This window comes from Torulaspora delbrueckii, chromosome 4 (genome assembly GCF_000243375.1).
Source record: "Torulaspora delbrueckii CBS 1146 chromosome 4, complete genome".
Lineage (NCBI taxonomy): Eukaryota > Fungi > Ascomycota > Saccharomycetes > Saccharomycetales > Saccharomycetaceae > Torulaspora > Torulaspora delbrueckii.
Genome location: NC_016504.1, coordinates 849,129 through 867,628, shown reverse-complemented (window position 1 = coordinate 867,628; position 18,500 = coordinate 849,129). Strand labels below are relative to the sequence as shown.

At 42.1% G+C, this 18,500-nt stretch overlaps 10 protein-coding genes across 10 annotated transcripts; 1 reads left to right on the top strand and 9 right to left on the bottom strand.

Annotated features, from left to right (window-relative positions):
• Nucleotides 1-23: 23 nt before the first annotated feature.
• On the bottom strand, nucleotides 24-785 carry PRP11 (spliceosome assembly protein PRP11; the record flags this gene model as incomplete). Its single annotated transcript, XM_003681219.1, has 1 exon — nucleotides 24-785. The coding sequence occupies one exon, from the start codon at nucleotides 783-785 to the stop codon at nucleotides 24-26; it is 762 nt and encodes a 253-aa protein (XP_003681267.1).
• A 197-nt stretch (nucleotides 786-982) lies between these two features.
• SIR2 (NAD-dependent histone deacetylase SIR2) lies at nucleotides 983-2,641 on the bottom strand (the record flags this gene model as incomplete). The annotated part of the gene is made up of 1 exon (XM_003681218.1): nucleotides 983-2,641. The coding sequence occupies one exon, from the start codon at nucleotides 2,639-2,641 to the stop codon at nucleotides 983-985; it is 1,659 nt and encodes a 552-aa protein (XP_003681266.1).
• Nucleotides 2,642-2,856: 215 nt separating this feature from the next.
• RTG1 (Rtg1p) lies at nucleotides 2,857-3,462 on the bottom strand (the record flags this gene model as incomplete). The annotated part of the gene is made up of 1 exon (XM_003681217.1): nucleotides 2,857-3,462. One exon carries the CDS (start codon nucleotides 3,460-3,462, stop codon nucleotides 2,857-2,859), a length of 606 nt encoding a protein of 201 aa, XP_003681265.1.
• Nucleotides 3,463-3,641: 179 nt separating this feature from the next.
• Nucleotides 3,642-6,155, bottom strand: NAT1 (peptide alpha-N-acetyltransferase complex A subunit NAT1; the record flags this gene model as incomplete). Its single annotated transcript, XM_003681216.1, has 1 exon — nucleotides 3,642-6,155. The coding sequence occupies one exon, from the start codon at nucleotides 6,153-6,155 to the stop codon at nucleotides 3,642-3,644; it is 2,514 nt and encodes an 837-aa protein (XP_003681264.1).
• Nucleotides 6,156-6,438: 283 nt separating this feature from the next.
• TDEL0D04680 (uncharacterized protein) lies at nucleotides 6,439-8,295 on the bottom strand (the record flags this gene model as incomplete). The annotated part of the gene is made up of 1 exon (XM_003681215.1): nucleotides 6,439-8,295. The coding sequence occupies one exon, from the start codon at nucleotides 8,293-8,295 to the stop codon at nucleotides 6,439-6,441; it is 1,857 nt and encodes a 618-aa protein (XP_003681263.1).
• A 179-nt stretch (nucleotides 8,296-8,474) lies between these two features.
• On the bottom strand, nucleotides 8,475-9,584 carry INP54 (phosphoinositide 5-phosphatase INP54; the record flags this gene model as incomplete). Its single annotated transcript, XM_003681214.1, has 1 exon — nucleotides 8,475-9,584. The coding sequence occupies one exon, from the start codon at nucleotides 9,582-9,584 to the stop codon at nucleotides 8,475-8,477; it is 1,110 nt and encodes a 369-aa protein (XP_003681262.1).
• A 162-nt stretch (nucleotides 9,585-9,746) lies between these two features.
• Nucleotides 9,747-12,290, bottom strand: GPR1 (Gpr1p; the record flags this gene model as incomplete). Its single annotated transcript, XM_003681213.1, has 1 exon — nucleotides 9,747-12,290. One exon carries the CDS (start codon nucleotides 12,288-12,290, stop codon nucleotides 9,747-9,749), a length of 2,544 nt encoding a protein of 847 aa, XP_003681261.1.
• A 467-nt stretch (nucleotides 12,291-12,757) lies between these two features.
• MET22 (3'(2'),5'-bisphosphate nucleotidase) lies at nucleotides 12,758-13,852 on the bottom strand (the record flags this gene model as incomplete). Its single annotated transcript, XM_003681212.1, has 1 exon — nucleotides 12,758-13,852. One exon carries the CDS (start codon nucleotides 13,850-13,852, stop codon nucleotides 12,758-12,760), a length of 1,095 nt encoding a protein of 364 aa, XP_003681260.1.
• Nucleotides 13,853-14,045: 193 nt separating this feature from the next.
• Nucleotides 14,046-15,275, bottom strand: SLM3 (tRNA-5-taurinomethyluridine 2-sulfurtransferase; the record flags this gene model as incomplete). The annotated part of the gene is made up of 1 exon (XM_003681211.1): nucleotides 14,046-15,275. One exon carries the CDS (start codon nucleotides 15,273-15,275, stop codon nucleotides 14,046-14,048), a length of 1,230 nt encoding a protein of 409 aa, XP_003681259.1.
• A 179-nt stretch (nucleotides 15,276-15,454) lies between these two features.
• Nucleotides 15,455-18,361, top strand: DBP10 (ATP-dependent RNA helicase DBP10; the record flags this gene model as incomplete). The annotated part of the gene is made up of 1 exon (XM_003681210.1): nucleotides 15,455-18,361. The coding sequence occupies one exon, from the start codon at nucleotides 15,455-15,457 to the stop codon at nucleotides 18,359-18,361; it is 2,907 nt and encodes a 968-aa protein (XP_003681258.1).
• Nucleotides 18,362-18,500: the final 139 nt, after the last annotated feature.

Sequence of the window (18,500 nt, the reverse complement as noted above, 5' to 3'; positions counted from 1 at the left end):
TGGGGTTTGTAATATTTTGTAATTTATTCAAAAAAAACTTGAACGTAAAACTTACCGTGGACGGGATCCCAAAAAGTAGACTTTGAATTGACTTCATCTACCGAATCTCGAATAGTTTCGAGTTTGTCCATCTTAATCTGTCTATCTGACGGAATTTCGATGGCAACTATTTCAAAAGGCTCGTACGCGATTGCTAGGTACTTTCTGTCTTTCTTTTCTGCTTCCTGCAGCTCTAAACCTGATACAATTCTTATCATTGGTGTGATGCTCTCATCGGCGATAGCTCCGTCCTCATCATAATCTACTCGTATGGCAACCCCTTCACTATTAGTTGATTCATCTCTCACACTTACGACAGAGCACTTCGGTACCAAACCATTGTTCTGTAAGGCGCTACGTCTAGTTTCGACTTCCTTATGGAATTCGCGGTCGCGATCATTCTTTGCTGAATACTCTGACCCACCATTACCATTGCTCGTCGTGTTGCCACGTCTAAGAACGTTCAAACCATGTTTTTTACCACTTAAATGGCGCTCTACACTAGACCATGACACATGCATGGTGTTACATAGCTTGCAGACAAGCTTACCGGAATGGTTCTTGTAGATATAAGGGTTCTTTCTCAATTTTTCTTCCTGGTCATTGGTCTCCTGGAATGTATATGGAATATCTTCGCCACCTTTTAGTAGGTCTTCCACTTGTTTCCGTCTAGCCAGGTCTGCCTGAGCATCAGAGGCAACACCACCCGCTCCCTTCTTCGAACCAGCCCTATTTTGATAATCCATGAATCAAACGCTTTAATATGTATAAAAGCAGTATAGAATGACTCGCTGAACTATACTATTGTGGTCTTCTCGCTATCTGCCCTTCTTGTTCGTTAGGCGATGAGTTTTGACAATCGCTTAGTGAAAGGCTTCGAGTTATTAAGAAAAAGCAAACTCTATTTGATTCTTGCCGTCCATTACATCTATTTTAATATATGCTATGATGGTAGTAATGCCGAAACGTTATATACACCTCTCTCATCTTCTTTGCAATCAAAATTCATCTTCTTTAGCTGATCCCATTTATCATGTGGTATATCCCAGCCACATTTCTGAGCAACATAAGTAGCGACATCGTCACAAAAGCCGAGCAAGTTCAAGTCAAACTCTGCGTGCTTAACTGGATCTCTGTTAATTAAAACTTGTGGCACATGAGCAGGCAGCATATTTACAATGTCTGAGACGGGAGCCACTTTCAAACTCGTACCGATGCAAATTAGAAGATCACATTTCAATATGTCTTCGCGTATCGTCTTATGGAACTTTGATGGCAGAGCTTCCCCGAAAAATGTGATGTCTGGCTTAAGAACACCATAGGATTTCATTGCTGCATTTATTAGATTATTATTAGCATTGTCAGTTTCGCCATCCGACACATTGTCATGAGGGAAAAATTCTCTTCTCTTTTGATAACAGTAAGGACATAGGGGCAATTCTAAATTCCTGATATTGCTAAAGATCTTCTCACCAGGAAGTCTCCAATGACAAGTAATACATGATGCAGTCGCGAAGGAACCATGACATTGTACTAGCTTTTCTTCCTTGATACCAGCATAGGACTCCAGGTTATCAATATTTTGTGTATAATTTCTTAGCAACTTGCCCTTGTCCTGCAACATTTTGATGAAGCTGTGTAAAGGGGAATAGAGGTTTTCCGGCGGCAAAACCATGTGAGCTATGTTGTAGAAAACCGATGGGTCCTGCATGAATATATCATAATTGAAAACATCCTGCGGGTCATCCAGCCCCAAGTGACGAATCTTGGAATAAAAACCTTCAGAAGATCTGAAATCAGGGATACCCAATGACGTGGAAACGCCTGCGCCAGTCAAAACCAATATCTTCTTCGCACTTTGCAACCTTTTCACAAAAGTGTCTACTGTGGAGAAATTTGACAATCGTAATCTTGTGCATAATACTTTGTTGATTGCCTTTTGTAAATCCTTAATCAAACGTACTGCATGTCTTTTTTCCAATGGGTCCTCAACGGCTGTGAAAGTCAAATCAGCATCGGGTGAAGGTGAGGACTCGACGTAGCTATGAATCGCATTAATCATTTCACGATCTTTAATCTCGAACCCTAACAGTTTAATGAGAAAATAGAGATACAAAGAATTCAATTCCTCAGGTAAATAAGTATCAAGAAATTTCCTCAATCCATGATACTTTAAAAACATTCTTGCATTGAGCGAATCATCCTTGGTTATTGAAGAGAAAATGTACTTCCCAGTTTTTCTGTCCTTGCCGATACTTACAGGTCTATTAGGTGTAATTGGGGTCAGCACGTCATCGTCAGACCTACCATTCAAACCTTCGGCGTCTCCCAGAATCTTTTGATTCCCACTCGTATCATACTCGTTCACCACTTCTTGAAGTTCATCACCCTTTGCAGGCACCTCAAGAGCCATGTCCTCATCATTTTCAGTCAGTTTAGGTTTCTTTGAGCCCTCTACGCCATTCCCATCGACGGTTGTCCCACTAGAGACCTGCTGCGAGTGCGACTCCGATACACCACGTGAGACCGCATCATCTTCCCCTTCAAAAGGTCTTTTGTTGTCCAATATCCCATGGCTGCTCATAGCTTGGGGAATGCTCATTGAGTACCCAGCTCCTTCCTTTCTTTGCAACTGCTTTCCGGGGCCCCTATCGACACGTCCCTCAACTGCTGCCTTCAAGTTGCTTCGTGGTTTTTTTTCAAAGTCTTGAAGAACCAACAGAACAATGTCATCGTACTCTATGAGGAACCAGCGATGAGCTTAAAGATGACTGAATCAGACCTCTGATTGAGCGTTGGTGGGCTTTGGTTTGAGACCTAGATGCCGTCTCCATACTCTGAATATCCTCCGTATTCGAAGTTGCTGATCTTTGGGTTGGCGTATTGCGGATTGGCGGGGAGTGCAGTTTGAGAGTCTAGTTGACCTTGTTCATCGTCCTGTGCAATTTCTCCCGCTAGACTGCCCACTCCGATCTTGGCAAGGGCCATTTCTGCGCTGGTGTTCTCTAGGTTGATATCATTGACTATTGTTCCTGTAATTTTGCTCAGGTCTTGCACTTTTAAGATAAGTTCCACTTCTTCCCGATTCTTGGAATCGATTTCGTTTTGTAAGGACATGATGTATTCAACTGCCTGCGTCAATATTTGTCCCTTGTTTGGTTTCCCATCTCTGGTGCCTGTGCCTTTGATCTTCGCTGCATTTGTGCCCGGTTTGGGGGTTGTGGCGGAGCTAGGTGTGTCTCCAGAGCCATACTCGGAATCCGTACAACTTGAATTCTTGTAATAGTCCTGAAAAAACTCGTTAGGGATCATTGTGAGCAATTGTTGAATTCTATCGTTGATGTTATCGCGGCGTTTCCTATCTACTCTGCTGAGCTGATTGCTCGCTGTAGAGGTCACTGATGAAGATACTGAGCCCCGCATTGATGTCATATTGTCAGGTCAAACTGACAACGATATCTGTTCTGGTTTGTTCTTCTTCTTTTGATGTTCTTATCAGAAACCTCCGCCTTAATTAAGCGTTTTCTTTTACAAGCTTCAACACAGCGAAATATGAAAAATGTGTGCTACTTGATGTTGGAACTGAACCTACGTCTATCTATTTACAATTTGTATTGTAGAACAGCGTTCTGAGTAAATGGCTCACAGTTGGCCAGTTCTTGTAGAATCATTTCTTTCACTTTCGAGCTATCAAAAAGGTTCTTGTAGCCGTAAATAAATGAAAGAGCGTTTAAATCATGACCGTTAAAGTTTTCTGTGAAGTAGTTGAGCCAATCAAACTCCTCTTTGTCCTTCTCGCTAGATGGGAGTTCTGGAAACAAACTTTCTAAACCTTTAATGGCTACTTTTTTACCAATAACATCGAAGGACGCTTCATCCTTAGTGGACAAAAGTAGAGTAATTGCCATAGCGCCAGCGAGACCGCATTTTTGGCCATGGTATTTAGTGTATTTGGAGAGTGCGGCAAGACACAAAGCCAGCTTTCCGCTCCTGTATTGGAAGTTAAATTCAAGTGGATAGTCTTTTTCCAGCTCAGTAACTTGCTCAGAATACTTGCTGTAAAAAGTCTCGCTAAAAGCTTTTAGTGGTTCCTTTGTGTTCAACAAGTCAGTACCAAATACATCTTCATCATCAGCTTCGGGGTAAGCCAATACTTGTTTCTTTTCCTCGTTTTTACCTTTGTTAATCGTAGAGGTCTCCTTCTTTGCTTTCTTCGCATGCCTCTTCATTAACTTGCTGATCCTGCTGAAGATATCTTCCTCTTCGGTCAATTTTGAGTTGTCGTGCAATTTCGAGTATATTTTGAAGGCTCCCTTCAGAGCACGCACATAGACAGGCTTGGTGTAGATGGTTTTGGCCCATTTCAACATATCAATGTATGCTCTTGGGGTTCCCTTTCTCATGCAGTAGGAGTGGAAGTCTAGTTGGTCGTCTTCAAATTGATCATAAAACTTACTAATGGCTTGAAATCTTTTAAGAGCCAATCCTTGGTTCTTTTTTGTTTCCCATTCCTCGATCTTTATGTCGCGAATGAGGGCTTCGACCTCGGGATCCTCTTTAGCTTCTAGTTCTTCTGCTTTTGTGACCAAATTCTGCAATTTGCGTGAGGAAGTAACATACAATCTGTAATAGGCCTCGGCTTGCTCGATAATGAACCAAGCTGCTTCAACAAGATGGAGATCCTTAATACCATTGACGGAGTCATCATTTTTGGTGAAAAGAGAAGCAATATCTGTGGCCTTTTCGATGTTGTTCGCTCTCAAGTAATATTTCACCGTCTTTGTATTGATAAATCTATCTTGCAAGTCCAGTTTTCTTCCAGCTTCAAGAGTTTCGGCCGCTTCTTCCAGTAAGCCTAGATGCTTCAACACACGGCCTTTAAAAATGTACAGCTCAACCAAAGTTGGGGTGTGTTTGATGGCCCTGTCAATAAACTCTTGAGATTTTTGGAACTGTTTGAGATGTAGGAAATGTTGAGCAAGATAGTAACATGTCCAAATGTAAGGTAGCGGCTCCTTGGTTGGATCAAGCGTTAGCGAATAATCGACCACAATTTGTTCCAAAAGCGATGGAACAACAGACGCTCTCGCCTGATACAAAGGTTTTACGTTACAAAAGGCTGCAGGAACACCTCGTTGTAACTGTGGGATAATGTAATCCTTCAATTTTTGACTCAGTTCCTTTTCATCCTCAATGAAAGTCAGAGGAATGAACACCGGTGGCTCGCTTCTGGGGTAAAAGCTTTGCAACTTCTCATAAAGGGCCTTTCTAAGAGGGATGTGACCTTGGACTCCAAGTGCAACCTCGAGCAGTTTGTAGTATCTAAAGTCATCCGGATTCCTTTTAATCAAGGTTCTGTAAATTTTGGAAGCCTCTTTCAATTCGCCAAGTTTCATATAAATCGAGGCTTTCTCTTCCAGCAACCCGTATTTGTCATAAACGTTTGGCTCGATATCGTTCAGGTGTTTTAGCACATTTTGAAGCTTTTCTTTGTTGTTTCCCGCAGCTCTGTACATTATCTCGTTCTTGTACATTAGACATTCATTGTGTCTCGTACATCTCTGCTTCACCAGTTTACCCTCAACTAACTTTTCAAATTGAGACAACGTGTTCACTGCCTGTTGATGCTCACCATTGATGTCCTGTGCTATCGCTAGAGCTGTCCAGTTTGCGCGATACCCCAAATATGCTTCCCAGTACTTTTTCCTGGATACTAATGCACCTTTTAGGTCTCCAATCTGCGATTGCAAAGTAGCTAGATCTCGGTAAATCTGCTGATTTGTGGATCCATTGTTTAAAGAGGCCTGAAACCATTTAACAGACTCAGCATATTTTTTGGTAGTCCTCATATAGATACCAAGGACATGGCAACAGATTGGTGAAGCAGTGGTGCCCTCTATCTTATTGAGGGCGTTTTTGACATAGCTCTCGGCGTCTGATTTTTCACCAAGAGACAATAGATCAAGCCCCTTTAACGCCAAAGCGTCCACAAAAGCAGAATCCTTTTTCAGAGTGCCATCCAAAATCTTGATTGACTTTTTGTAACTCTTAGATTCGTAGAGTTTCAAGGCCTCAAGGAACTGTGTTTGTTCATTTGATCTACCGAATACTGGCATACTCTTACTCTTAGCTCCTCTTTTTTTGACATAATGGTCAATCAAGTAATTAGAACTTCAATTGATCTTAATTGATTGCTGCCTGTTGGATTTAGACGTCTTTTACACTACTTTGACTTTCGTAACCTGTTTCTTAATCGACCGTAATACAAAATCTTTAAATTTTTCAGTATCCGTTAGAAAAGATTACGCTATGGACCGTCTATAAAATGATCAACATGATGTTAAAGAGCCTCCAATGATCCAGCCTTTTGTCCATGTAGTGACTGCAAGATGAGTATTTTTAGTGTGCACTTTCATGTCCTTTAAATGCAAGCTTTTTGCAGATTTCTTCGTAGCCTGGAATTTGAATGTAATCTATTCCTTGGCCGAGTAAGATATCGTAACTTGTATTGTTCTTAACAAATGTGTCTGGCTCAATGACTCCAACAAAAACGTTTTTGATGTTACCGTTTTGCGCCAGTATCCTATGGACGCAAGGCTCGTTGCCACTCAACCTGAAAGAGCAGGGTTCCATGGTAGTGTACAGAACGGTACCTTCCGGCACTTCTCTAGCACCAACTTGAGTGAAATATTTCTCCAATGCACACTGCTCAGCGTGCGTATTACCTATTAATTCCCTTGAATATCCAGTGGAGAGTGTTTCGCTTCCATTTACTAGCACTGCGCCGACACTGAAGGCAGTTGTGGTTGGACCACATTTAGCTGCTTCTTTCAATGCTAGTTCCATGTATTTTCTATGCGGCTCTAGAGCCCATAAAGGCAGCTGTGTACGATAACTCCTATTTTTTTTGTTGGTAGCTGGGTCAACCTCCAGTGATTCGTACCGGTAGGCGTGTAGCCAAAGGTCAAGATCATTTGGCCCAGGATCGCTGTACAAGTCAGTTTCGCAAACTGGGCATTTTTCTTCAAGTAGAGCTTCACCTTGGGCATTAGGTTCATACCAACTCTCGGCACACTTAGTCCGTCCGTACTCATGAAGCTCGGTTATGATGTCCTTGAAATCAGTGATGTAGCCCTTACCCAAACTGGGACCCCAGACCTTGACATTCGAATATATAGGATCGTTTGCTATCGGGTGACCTAAGAATTGTAAATGGACACGAATTTGATGGGTCCGACCCGTGAGAGGGCGACACTTAACGATACTTGTTTGCCCATCAAAACTCACTCTATTGAAAATAGTCTTGGCATGTTTTGCTCCCTCCTCCTCCATTCTGCAAACGGCGTTGAGTCCCAATCTGGGTTCAACTGATCTCAGCGGTTCTTCCACGCAAAGCTCCCCGACGGGAAACTCGCCCACAACCCTAGCGACATACTCTTTCGAGACTTCTCTGGCTTTCATTTGATCAGACATCTCATCTGCTCCTTTTGGTGTCTTGGCAATGAACATCAGACCACTCGTCAAACGATCTAGTCGATTGATAGGATGCACAGCTTTGCCCCACTGTTTTTCCAGTATCTTGGTTATAGTATTGAAGCGATAGCGACCAGTGGGATGCACTGGAATACCTGATGGTTTATCAATAACGAGGATATCATCATCTTCGTAAACCGTTCCAATGGGCTTCGACGTCACTGGCGGTTCATGGCGATGTATCTTGTGCGTAATGAGGTCCCCATTTCGTATGATACTGTCAAGATTAGCTGGCTCGCCATTTAGAAGAACAGAGCCACTGGCAATTGTCTTTTTGTAATAGCTTTTTTCTCTGTCTCTGAATTCGCTCTCGAAAACTTCCAATAGATTTCTGTCTCTCCATCTCAATTTGCAAAACGTCATATAAGTATAATAGTATGGAGCAAGCTTCCTTAATGGCCCATCAATAATAACTTCATACTCTGGATCAGCTTGTTTATGTCTCTTTTGATTCGTATCTGCTAATCTCAACTTGAATCCGGCTTCATCGCGGAGCTCTGTTGTCCTTCCGGGTTTCTTATTCTTCTGCCTCTTTGCTCTTGCTTCTTGAACTTGCTTGAAATGCTCTAGCTCTTTTTGTAAATGGTCATCGAAGGTACTCGAGGCTTCAGAACCATTCTCTGATGTATTGCATTCGCTTGATGATGGTACCTTTGAAAGATTTCTACTACACATTCTTGGTCGATATCGTGGTTTCAAAGATCTCAAAAACCTGATGAGCATATACTTGCCAACAGGGTGATGTTGACTTAACAGCACAGTAAGCTTTGCCGAAGACGCTTGTCTTCAAATATAGGCAGTATTATCCGTTTCTGATGAATTTTTCACCAAGAAGCGATCTCAAGCTCACTACGACAGAGCATTAATAGTCATAAATGGTTCGGTACAGAGTTACATAACACTCACAAGAGAGTGTAAAAGATGATCAAGCCTAGGGCTGCAATGATACCGTAGTGTATGTTTTTCGTGAGTGCCCATCCAACGTAGCCGATCAGAGTGTCTGCAATATCACCAACAAAAATCTGCTGAGACGATGGAACGGTTGTCGGTATCTTGAGTTCAGTTCCTGACGTCATAGAAGGTACCTTTATGTCGAGTGTGACTGCTTGATGATCTGTAAATTGCAGATGAGAAGTCCTGCTTACTGAATTGTACGACAGGATCTTGAAACTATCCCTCGGATATTGTTTGAATAGAATTCTATCGCACCACGAGGGAGTTCTTCTACCGTCATATTCTTTTTCCTGGGATACTTGGTACTTGTACGTTGGTGAGAAGCTAATCTGTCCTTCATCAAAACCATCGAACACCAATTTCTCCTTCCGAAGCTTATTCAGTTCCTCGTGGTTCGTCAATACTTTACTGATATTCTCTATATTTGAAAAATCGGTCACAGTATCCTGTAAACCATTTACTCTGAAGTTTAAATCTCCAAAGAAGAATATATGAGATGTCTTGAAAGGCATTAATCTGAAATCTGTTGCGCAGGCACTCATAATGGAGGCATAATTGCTTACTCTCAATTCTGCATTCTCGGGACCCTCGTTCGCGTTGAGATGACTACATATGAAGGTAAAGGTTTCCTGCTCTTTGTTCTGTCCTTGAAGAGTGCAGCATAGTGAAGCTGACCCTTTCAAACTGGAATTAAATAATCCACATCTGAGGTTACTGTAGGAGACTTTTCTCAGACCAATTTTTTCGTCAGCAAACGCAATGAGCCCAACAGCACCGGTAGATGTGCTGCCAACCGCACGAAATGTCTTTCCTGAAGCATGGCGATTGATAAACTTCAGCGTGAGATCTACCAAATCTTGTATTTTAGGTGCAATCATTTTCGGAAACGATGCTTCCCAAGTACTAATTAATTCTTGGAAACCAAACACGTAAATATCATGTTCTAAAGCTTGCGGTACTATTTCATTCAGTATAGCAGTCTTGGCCTCGTTTTCTTCAAATGGAAACTTTTTAGCACAATTAAATGTCGTAACGTAAACTCTCCACATATTGCTCATTCTTTAATTTGGTGATCAACGCAACTGGTAACCCTCTTGCTTGATTACAGCTTATGTTGTTAGGTCTCCCCTTTTTTTTGAGAGCCTTTGATTTCTCAAAAAAATTAGGTTTAAAGTGATGCCTGAATAATATTAAATACAATTAATTTTTTATTGAATACATTAATTAGTTGGGCCATTCAAGAATGCCAGCATTCCTATCCTATCTTTATCACTCTCATTGCCGTGACTCTGAGTGTCGCCTTCTTCAAAATATTTAGCAGGCTCTTTCTTAACAGTGTCGCCAAAATCAGCATTGACATCCAAATGCACATGTGCCGAAGCCGGATGAGCTCGAGCTGATTCCCCATTTTGTGTTTTATTAGCGGCTTTCTTCTCATTATTGATAGAGTACTCAGGTTTGAAAATTGGCTTGCTATACGTCCTATTCAGGTCATGTCTGCCATCAGTATCTTTATTCAAGGCAAAATGTAACCCAGGTAGCACAAAATCATGATCTATCGCTTTCTGGCGTAGTTGTCGGTCAAGTTCATCTAAATCAATACCTTTTAGCATTGGTAAGAGATGAATGAATCTCCAGAAGGTTGGAACCCTTACGTAATCGATGTTGCTGTCGCTTCCTCTCCGGCTCTGAACAGGTCCTGATCCGGTTGTCGAATCTGATGGGAATGAGAATTGTCTCTCATGTTGCTCACAGCGCAATTTATTAAGATTGAAGCATGTCCAAGAATCTTTCGAATCGTAGTTACAATCTAAAGGAAGATCCTCACAGGTGTCCTCGAAGTCGTATTTGTTTTGTATGAGACCACACAGAGACCGGTAAACATACCAACCTGCTCGCTTCCACCATTGTGGCTTATGCTTCCAGCAGCAAAGCCTGTCGAATCTTCCACAATAGTACCACCCCTTCTTTCCAAGCTCACTGTGGTAAAGCTCCTTGATATCTTGTTCCCCCATTTTATCACGTAAAGAGTAGGCCTCTAACAGTTCCCGAAACTGAACCTCCGACCACGAATATCTCCAAGGTTTTTCCCTGTAAACAAACACTAGAGTATCCACTAGACCGTTCAAAGGTTGGGCAAGAGTGGCAATATAAATTAACCAAACTATTGGCCCGTGTATGATTTCGTGTCTATATTGTGTAATATCCACAATCAACGGAAATATCCATATGCCAATGTAGGAAAATGGGTAAATGAAAATGGACCTTAGGTTTTTTTGAATTTGGGCTCTTCGACGCTTCATCGTCGCATAGGTCTGTTTTTGGAACGTGGCTTGGACATGCTTGACGTCAGTTGTGGAAGCTCTGCGAGGATCACTTTTATTTGCTTGTGGTACTTCGCCCTCATGTTCATTTTCAGCTGCTCGATTGTCATGTACCGAAGGAGTTTGAATCGGTGAAATACAACGAGAAAAACGATGACTGTTGCCATTGGGTGGCATCAACTTACCAGGTATCGGTGGAGTATGGCCATGTAAATTATTATGTGAGTCTAAGTCATCGTTTTCTTTCAAGGTGCCAGATTGAATATTTCCACTTTTGGAAGCTTGTGAGCTTTCGTTATTCGTAAAACTATCCTCACCAGGAGGAGTCCCTGCTCTATCAAGAGCACGAGAAACCCTGATGTTAGGCACCTGATCGAAAGACGCTCCTTCGTCGGTCGCATAAAAGGAACCTCCTGAAGTCATACTATTTCTTCCACTTGTAGGAACAGAACTTTCATCAAAACTAAAGGAAAGAAAGTTCTTTAAATTCAAAAGAAATTGAACGAATGGTTTAACCAAAAAACGAAAGAGTCTTATCTTGAGAAGTTCCCATCTTGATTTTGCTCGAAGTTCAGCAATGTGTTCCTCCGCTCGCTGATCTCTAAAATCATACAAGTGTCTCTTTATCCTCTTACTTTCCTTTTTAACAAACACATAGATGGAAATATACAGTACGAGGATGAAAATGATGATGAAATATCTTGGCCCCCAGCTCAAAACTAGTTTATACCATACCGGATAAGGCGGCAGGTAACACCAAGCACTATACGGTTTGTAGCCGCCTAGGCGTGCATCATAACGGACGTGGTAATTGTCGTTGTCGAGAATCACCGTTGTCCCATTGACCAGCTCTTCGAAGTCGAGTAACTGGAAATTGATAAATGCCAGACTTGCCAACAGGACGGGAACCAACGAAGTAATGGGCCAGATATATTTTCGTACACCATAAAGCCCACCTTCCATCTTCCGCGATCCACTACGCCGCCATTTCCACGACGGTAGGAAGATCAGGAGCGCGAAATGAATTGCAAAGAAAAAGATAGCCAAATCAGCTCCCTCTACGCAGTAGGCAGTAAACCATCCTAGTGTATTGAAAAATCTTGGGTCAGCGTAAACGTCATTCCGCACCAGTATCACCAGAGGATATATCATTAGGACCAATGCCTTGACCAAATCACATATAATCAGGAAAAAGACAAGATCATGTCTGAAAACTCGTTTGCGTCTATCGATATTGACCAGAAAGAAAATTGAAGCTGTGCAGGCTACAATAGAAGCCGATGAAGCCGTAAGCGCAAGTATCCTTAGTCCTCTGAGATCTTTCGCAACAAAAGTGGAAAACATTCCAGGCAAACCGAGTAACTGATTTACTGTCGTAGTATTCACGTCGAGCAGTTGGTGCGGAACTTGAACCTTGGCCGGTAACACCTCTCCTACCATACTTTTATTCTCTTGGAAATTCTAGCGCTTTTTTCTCCTTATGTGATTCTTCCCATCAACGATTCTGAAATTTTCTCTCAAATCAGCCTATTGGTATCGAATTGGCCCCGTTCTCAATTTTATCCTCTTATTCCAGTTAAATTATCAACTAAACCGAATGCAGCTCCTTCGAGATCTCTTCTCTGCGGATACTTTGTCTTCAGCTCACACGAAGATATGAATAACGATAACTTGAACGCTTGGGTACAGAATAGAAGCCAACAGTAAGCTCTTACAGCCTTTGAAACCTATGACTTGTTTGTTGAAATTCAGACCTTTTTGACTGTAAGTTGAACAAAGCTTTTTTACCATATGAAAAATAAAGTGGCGAATCAAAACGATAGCCGTTCGAAACTCGCTAGAAGCGCGTGCTGTGATGACGGTAACTAAAAAGTTTAACTTAAATAACCTTAAATTGACGTCTAAAATCAGTGTTTGGCAGCTTTCATTACGTCGCTAGAAGTGGATACCACTAGCTTGTGAAGATTAGTGGGTCCGCAGGATGCAATGACACCCTTGGTGGTTAGTGTTCTACCCTGGCCGAAGTTTAATGGGACATTTTGCAATGCGTCTGTGTGGATACCACCTGCTTCTTCAACGATAACGTTACCAGCGGCATGGTCCCAGATCTTTTCTTGATATTCTAGCTTGATAGGCAAACGTAGATAGACGTCACCAAGACCTGCGGCTAGCATACAATATTTCACCTGAGAATCCAGATGTAGTGATTTTTTGATACCGAGTTTCTCCTTGATGATGGACTGTTCGTCGTGAGCAGAGTGTGACTTTTCTACACCTTCTAATGATACCATGCCGTCAGTGGAAGTTAATTCTCTTGCGTGAGCTTTTTGCCAGATGTTTTCTGTTCCAGGTGTAGCTGCTGCAGCTGGTGCGTACGAGGCCCCATTGCCTCTGACAGCACGGAAAATGTATCCAAAAGGTTCGTAACCTGGTAAATCTTTACCCCCGTACTGTTCTAGTGATAGGTTGGGACATCCAATGACACCTAATTGAGTAGTTCCATCAACAATCAAAGCCAGACAAACAGCGAATTGCTCACCTCTAAGGAATCCTTTGGTCCCGTCGATAGGATCCAGACACCAGACACGGCCCTTGTTACCACCTTCATAGTCGCCATAATCGATAATTGTTTTCACATTTTGAATTGTTTCCAATGGAAAAGTCTCATTGACTAATAGACTTTTCTCCTGGTGACCAGCAAACTTGGACTCGAAAACCTCGTCATTTTCTTTAATTTCACGGAGTATTTCAGAGACAAATGCATTTTCTAAACCATCAGAGGACTCTTCGCCTACTATCTTGTCATTTGGAAAATTTGTCTTGATGGCATTTATAATAATGGTTTGGGCCGCGTAATCCCCAACAGTGACTGGAGAGTTATCACTTTTGGTAATTGTAGTCGAATTTCTATGAGCGATCACTTCGGATTGAATCCTCTTGGTCAACAAAGATGCCTTACGAACGGCCTGAGTGGCAACCAAAAGCTCTTTTTCAAATCCCATTGATGAAATGTCGTACGTCTATGTGGTTGAGGCCATCAGAAACAAGTCAATTGAACCTCTAGTGAAAGACAATTGAGACTTCTCAATAATTCTCTTAGTGAGAAGTGCTGCTAATTCACCACAATGAGAGCTACGCGTGAAATCACGTGGTATTCGCTAATGGATATATCTATATACAAGAGTTGTTGGTTAACTATGCTACTTCTCTGATGGTTCCGCTGCCCAGAACTCTATCTCCAATGTATAGACAGCAGTTTTGGCCCGGTGCCATAGCTCTCTGCTTGGCGGTGAGTTTCAAGTTCAGTACTTTCTTGTCCGAAAGGTCGAACGCAGTGATGGGAATTGGCTCTTGCAACGATCTATACTGCATTGTAAGTCGACCTTCGAGTACTGCGGAGTGCATTAGCGACTTAAGGAGACTTTTCTTGTTTCCCTGAATGGTGAAATCTTGCACCTGAAGTGTATCCTTGTATAATGCTGGATTGTTGGAGCCATGGACAATTACTAGCTCATTGGAGTCCTGAAGCTTCTCGCTAACGTACCAAGTACCGGCGTATTTGGGGTCTCCTTGTGGCATTGATAGTCCGATCTTTTGACCAATGGTGTAAGACCAGAGACCCTTGTGTTCTCCCCATTTTCGCTTTTTGCCTTGGTCGAGAGTAACTATATCGCCCTTTGACTCGACTAAATAGTGCTCCAAGAAATTCTTGAATTTACCATGCTGAGAGTTGTTAACGAAACAAATTCCTTGGGAGTCAGGTTTGTTAGCAGAAGGCAAGGCAATCTCCTTAGCGAGCTGTCGTACCTCAGGTTTGGTCAAATGACCGATAGGGAACAATAATCTCGACAGGATTTTGGGATCGACCAGAGATAAGTAGTAGCTTTGGTCTTTTTGGGGGTAAAAACTTCTCAGAAGATGGGCCTCTTTGTCAAGCTCGCTTTCCATTATTCTTGCATAATGGCCTGTCACAAGCCAATAATTGTCATTCCCATATTTCGAATTTAAGTGCTGTATGAGTTTCCCAAACTTGACAAACTTGTTACACGAGATATCAGGGTTAGGCGTCCAGCCCTTGTTATAGCCCTCTAGCATGGGCTCAAACACGTCGATCCAGTAGTCCTGCTCAAAATTGACCTTTTCCACAGGTAAGTTCAAGTGTTCTGAAACTTTGACCACATCTTTCCAATCTCTCTCATAACAAGGATCATCTTTTGGATCTGTCAGAGACTGCGACTTGGACCAATTTTGCATGTAAATTCCTCGAGCATTGGGATATTCACCAGCAAATAGCGCCGCCGCTACGGAGGAATCGACTCCAGAAGACATAGCTATGATGACATTATCCAGTTTTCCCGGCAACCTCTGCGGTCTGTATTTTAGCAATTGTCTATCAGATACTAACTTGGCCCATCTAGCAAGCATGATGTCTGCATTGTCATGCTTCACTTTTAGCTCATCTCAACTATTAAGACGTTTTTTTCAGATGAAAATTTTAAGCATCGCGATGAGGTAGAAATTGAAAAATCATTAATACTAGCAGAGCTTAAAAGATAGCCATTTAAGGTCTCCATACACCTAAATTGATACTTAGGCTGGCAGATATGAAGGTTTCTGGTAAGAGAAAGCTAGGCGATGATGCTTCGCTGAGTGATGGCAGCGAAAGCGGCTCAGAAGAAGATTATGATATTGTGAATGATATCGCTTTGAATTCCAGTGACAGTGATGAGGATGACAGTAGTGAAGACTCCGAGGGCGGGGAGCAGGATATTATAGAGTACAGTGATGAAGAAGAGGAACATCAGCATGAGAAGAAGAAGTCTGCACCTAAAGATAAATCATTCCCAAAGTTAGAAGCCTCTGGTGACGAAGCAGAAGATGATGCTGACGATGTCAACGAGTACTTTTCGACTACTGCTCAAACTAATAAGAAGCACAAGAAGGGAAGTTTTCCCAGTTTTGGGCTTTCAAAGTTGATCCTGAATAATATTAGTAGAAAGGGATTCCATCAACCTACACCAATTCAACGTAAGACTATCCCACTGATCTTGCAGAGTAGAGACATCGTGGGTTTGGCTCGTACTGGTTCCGGTAAGACAGCAGCTTTTATCCTACCGATGATTGAAAAGCTAAAGAGCCACTCAAGTAAAGTTGGTGCTCGTGCAGTTATTCTTTCTCCATCAAGAGAATTAGCAATGCAGACTCATAAGGTTTTTAAAGATTTTTCAAGAGGTACTCATTTGCGTAGTGTGCTGTTGACTGGTGGTGATTCGTTAGAAGAGCAGTTTGGTATGATGATGTCGAATCCTGACGTTATTGTTGCAACTCCAGGTAGATTTCTGCATTTGAAAGTCGAGATGAACTTGGATTTGAAGAGCATTGAATATGCCGTCTTCGATGAAAGTGATAGATTGTTTGAAATGGGTTTTGAAGAACAACTTAATGAATTGTTGGCTGCTTTACCAAGTAACCGTCAAACTCTTCTTTTTTCTGCCACTTTACCAAACAGTTTGGTTGATTTCGCTAAAGCAGGTTTAACAAATCCAGTGCTTGTTCGTCTTGATCAAGAAAGTAAGATCTCCGAAAACTTGGAGATGCTGTTCTTGAGTACAAAACATGACGAAAGAGAAGCCGCTCTGCTTTACTTGATTCAGGAAGTGATTCAAATACCATTAGCTACTGAGGAGCAGATAAAATTGATCAAGGACAAATCCCCTGATAGCGATGAAGAGTCAGACGATGATAATGGAAAGAGATCCCATAATAAACACAAGAAGGAAAAGTTCAAGAAAGTCAGAATGCCTGCTGCTAATCAGCTTCCTTCCGAAAAATCTACCATCCTGTTCGTTCCTACGCGACACCATGTTGAGTACATTGCCAACTTGTTGAAAAACTGCGGGTATCTCGTTTCCTACATTTACGGTAGTTTGGATCAGCGCGCTCGTAATCGTCAATTATACAACTTCAGAGCCGGTCTAACCTCGATTTTGGTGGTCACCGATGTTGCTGCTAGAGGTGTGGATATTCCAATGCTAGCGAATGTGATCAACTTCAGTTTTCCCTCTTCTTCTAAAATCTTCGTTCACCGTGTAGGAAGAACTGCAAGAGCAGGCAACCGCGGTTGGGCGTATTCCATTATTTCAGAGTCTGAGTTACCTTATCTGCTTGATTTGGAACTATTTCTGGGTAAAAAGATTCTCACGACTCCAATGTATGAAGCCGCAACAGATCTTCTGGAGAAAAGGTGGGTTGAAGAAGGGAAAGAAAAGATTCTATTCAAGGCTCCAAAACCTTCTTACACCAATAGGCTCGTGCTGGGATCGTGTCCAAGACTGGACATCGATAGCATGGGTGATCTGTACAAAAACTTGATGTCTAGCTTTGAGTTAGAGACACTCAGAGGTGTTGCGAAGAAGGCAGAAAAGCTATATCTCAGGACAAGAACTGCAGCTTCCGTCGAATCAGTTAAAAGGAGTAGGGAATTGATGACATCCGGCTGGGATGAGCAAAATGTGATGTTTGGCAAGAACCTGGAGAAAGAAAAGTTGGATTTCTTAGCCAAGCTCCAAGACAGAACAAACAAGGAAACCGTTTTCGAATTTGCCAGGAATGCCGATGATGAGACTTCGATGTTGATGAAGAAGAGAAGATTTCAGGTGGCACCCATCACAGAAAAGGCTAAGAAGCGCAAAGAGTTGTTGGAATTGCAAAAGGCTGCTGGATTTTCGCACGCCATGGAAGACGAGCTACTAAACGACAATGAACTGATAAAAGAATCAGTACCTGAGGAAGTTTTACAGGAGTTCGAAGATGCTGATAAATTATTGGAAGACCAAGAAAAGTTGGGACGCAAGAAATCTAAGAGTTTCCGAGACCCAAATTTCTTCTTAAGTCACTATGCTCCACAAGGTGGACTTCATGAGAACGAACTAAATCTCACCAGTGGTTTCACCACCGATGCAGCTCAAGCAGCCTGTGATATAAATGGAGATGATAAAGTTCAAGTCCATAAGCAAAACGCAACTGTTAAATGGGACTCGAAAAAGAAGAAATATATTAATTCCCAAGGTGCCGACAACAAGAAATATATCGTGGGTGAAAGTGGCCAAAAGATACCCGCTTCCTTCAGATCAGGTAAATACGCAGAGTGGTCGAAAGCACGTAACCTGCAACCTATCAAAGTGGGTGCACGAGAGTCTCCCACCGCGGCAAACATGCTCAGAAATCCAGCTCAAAATCACCCAACAGATGGTCAACGTACCGTTGGTGGCAAGTTCAAGCATAAGCAAGTAAAAGCTCCCAAGCTGCCTGATAAGCATAGAGACGATTACCATAAGCAAAAGAAGAAAGTCAAGGAAGCACTGGACAAGGGTATTAACGTCAAAGGATACAATACTCGTGGTGCTCCTAAGAATGAGTTGCAATCTATTGCTCAAATAAGGAAGCAGAGACAGACAAGCGAGAAGAAGCATGCTAAAAACGCTCGTCCATCGAAAAAAAGAAAGTACTGATTTAAACACTCAACTTACGTACTCTCTCCTGTAGTGTATATTATTCAAGCATTTTTAATATAATGAACCCTGAGGCTGATCGGACGGTTAAATTAAGAGGTCCTCTCTGCGATTTTAAGTTTAGTTTAACTTCTTGAAT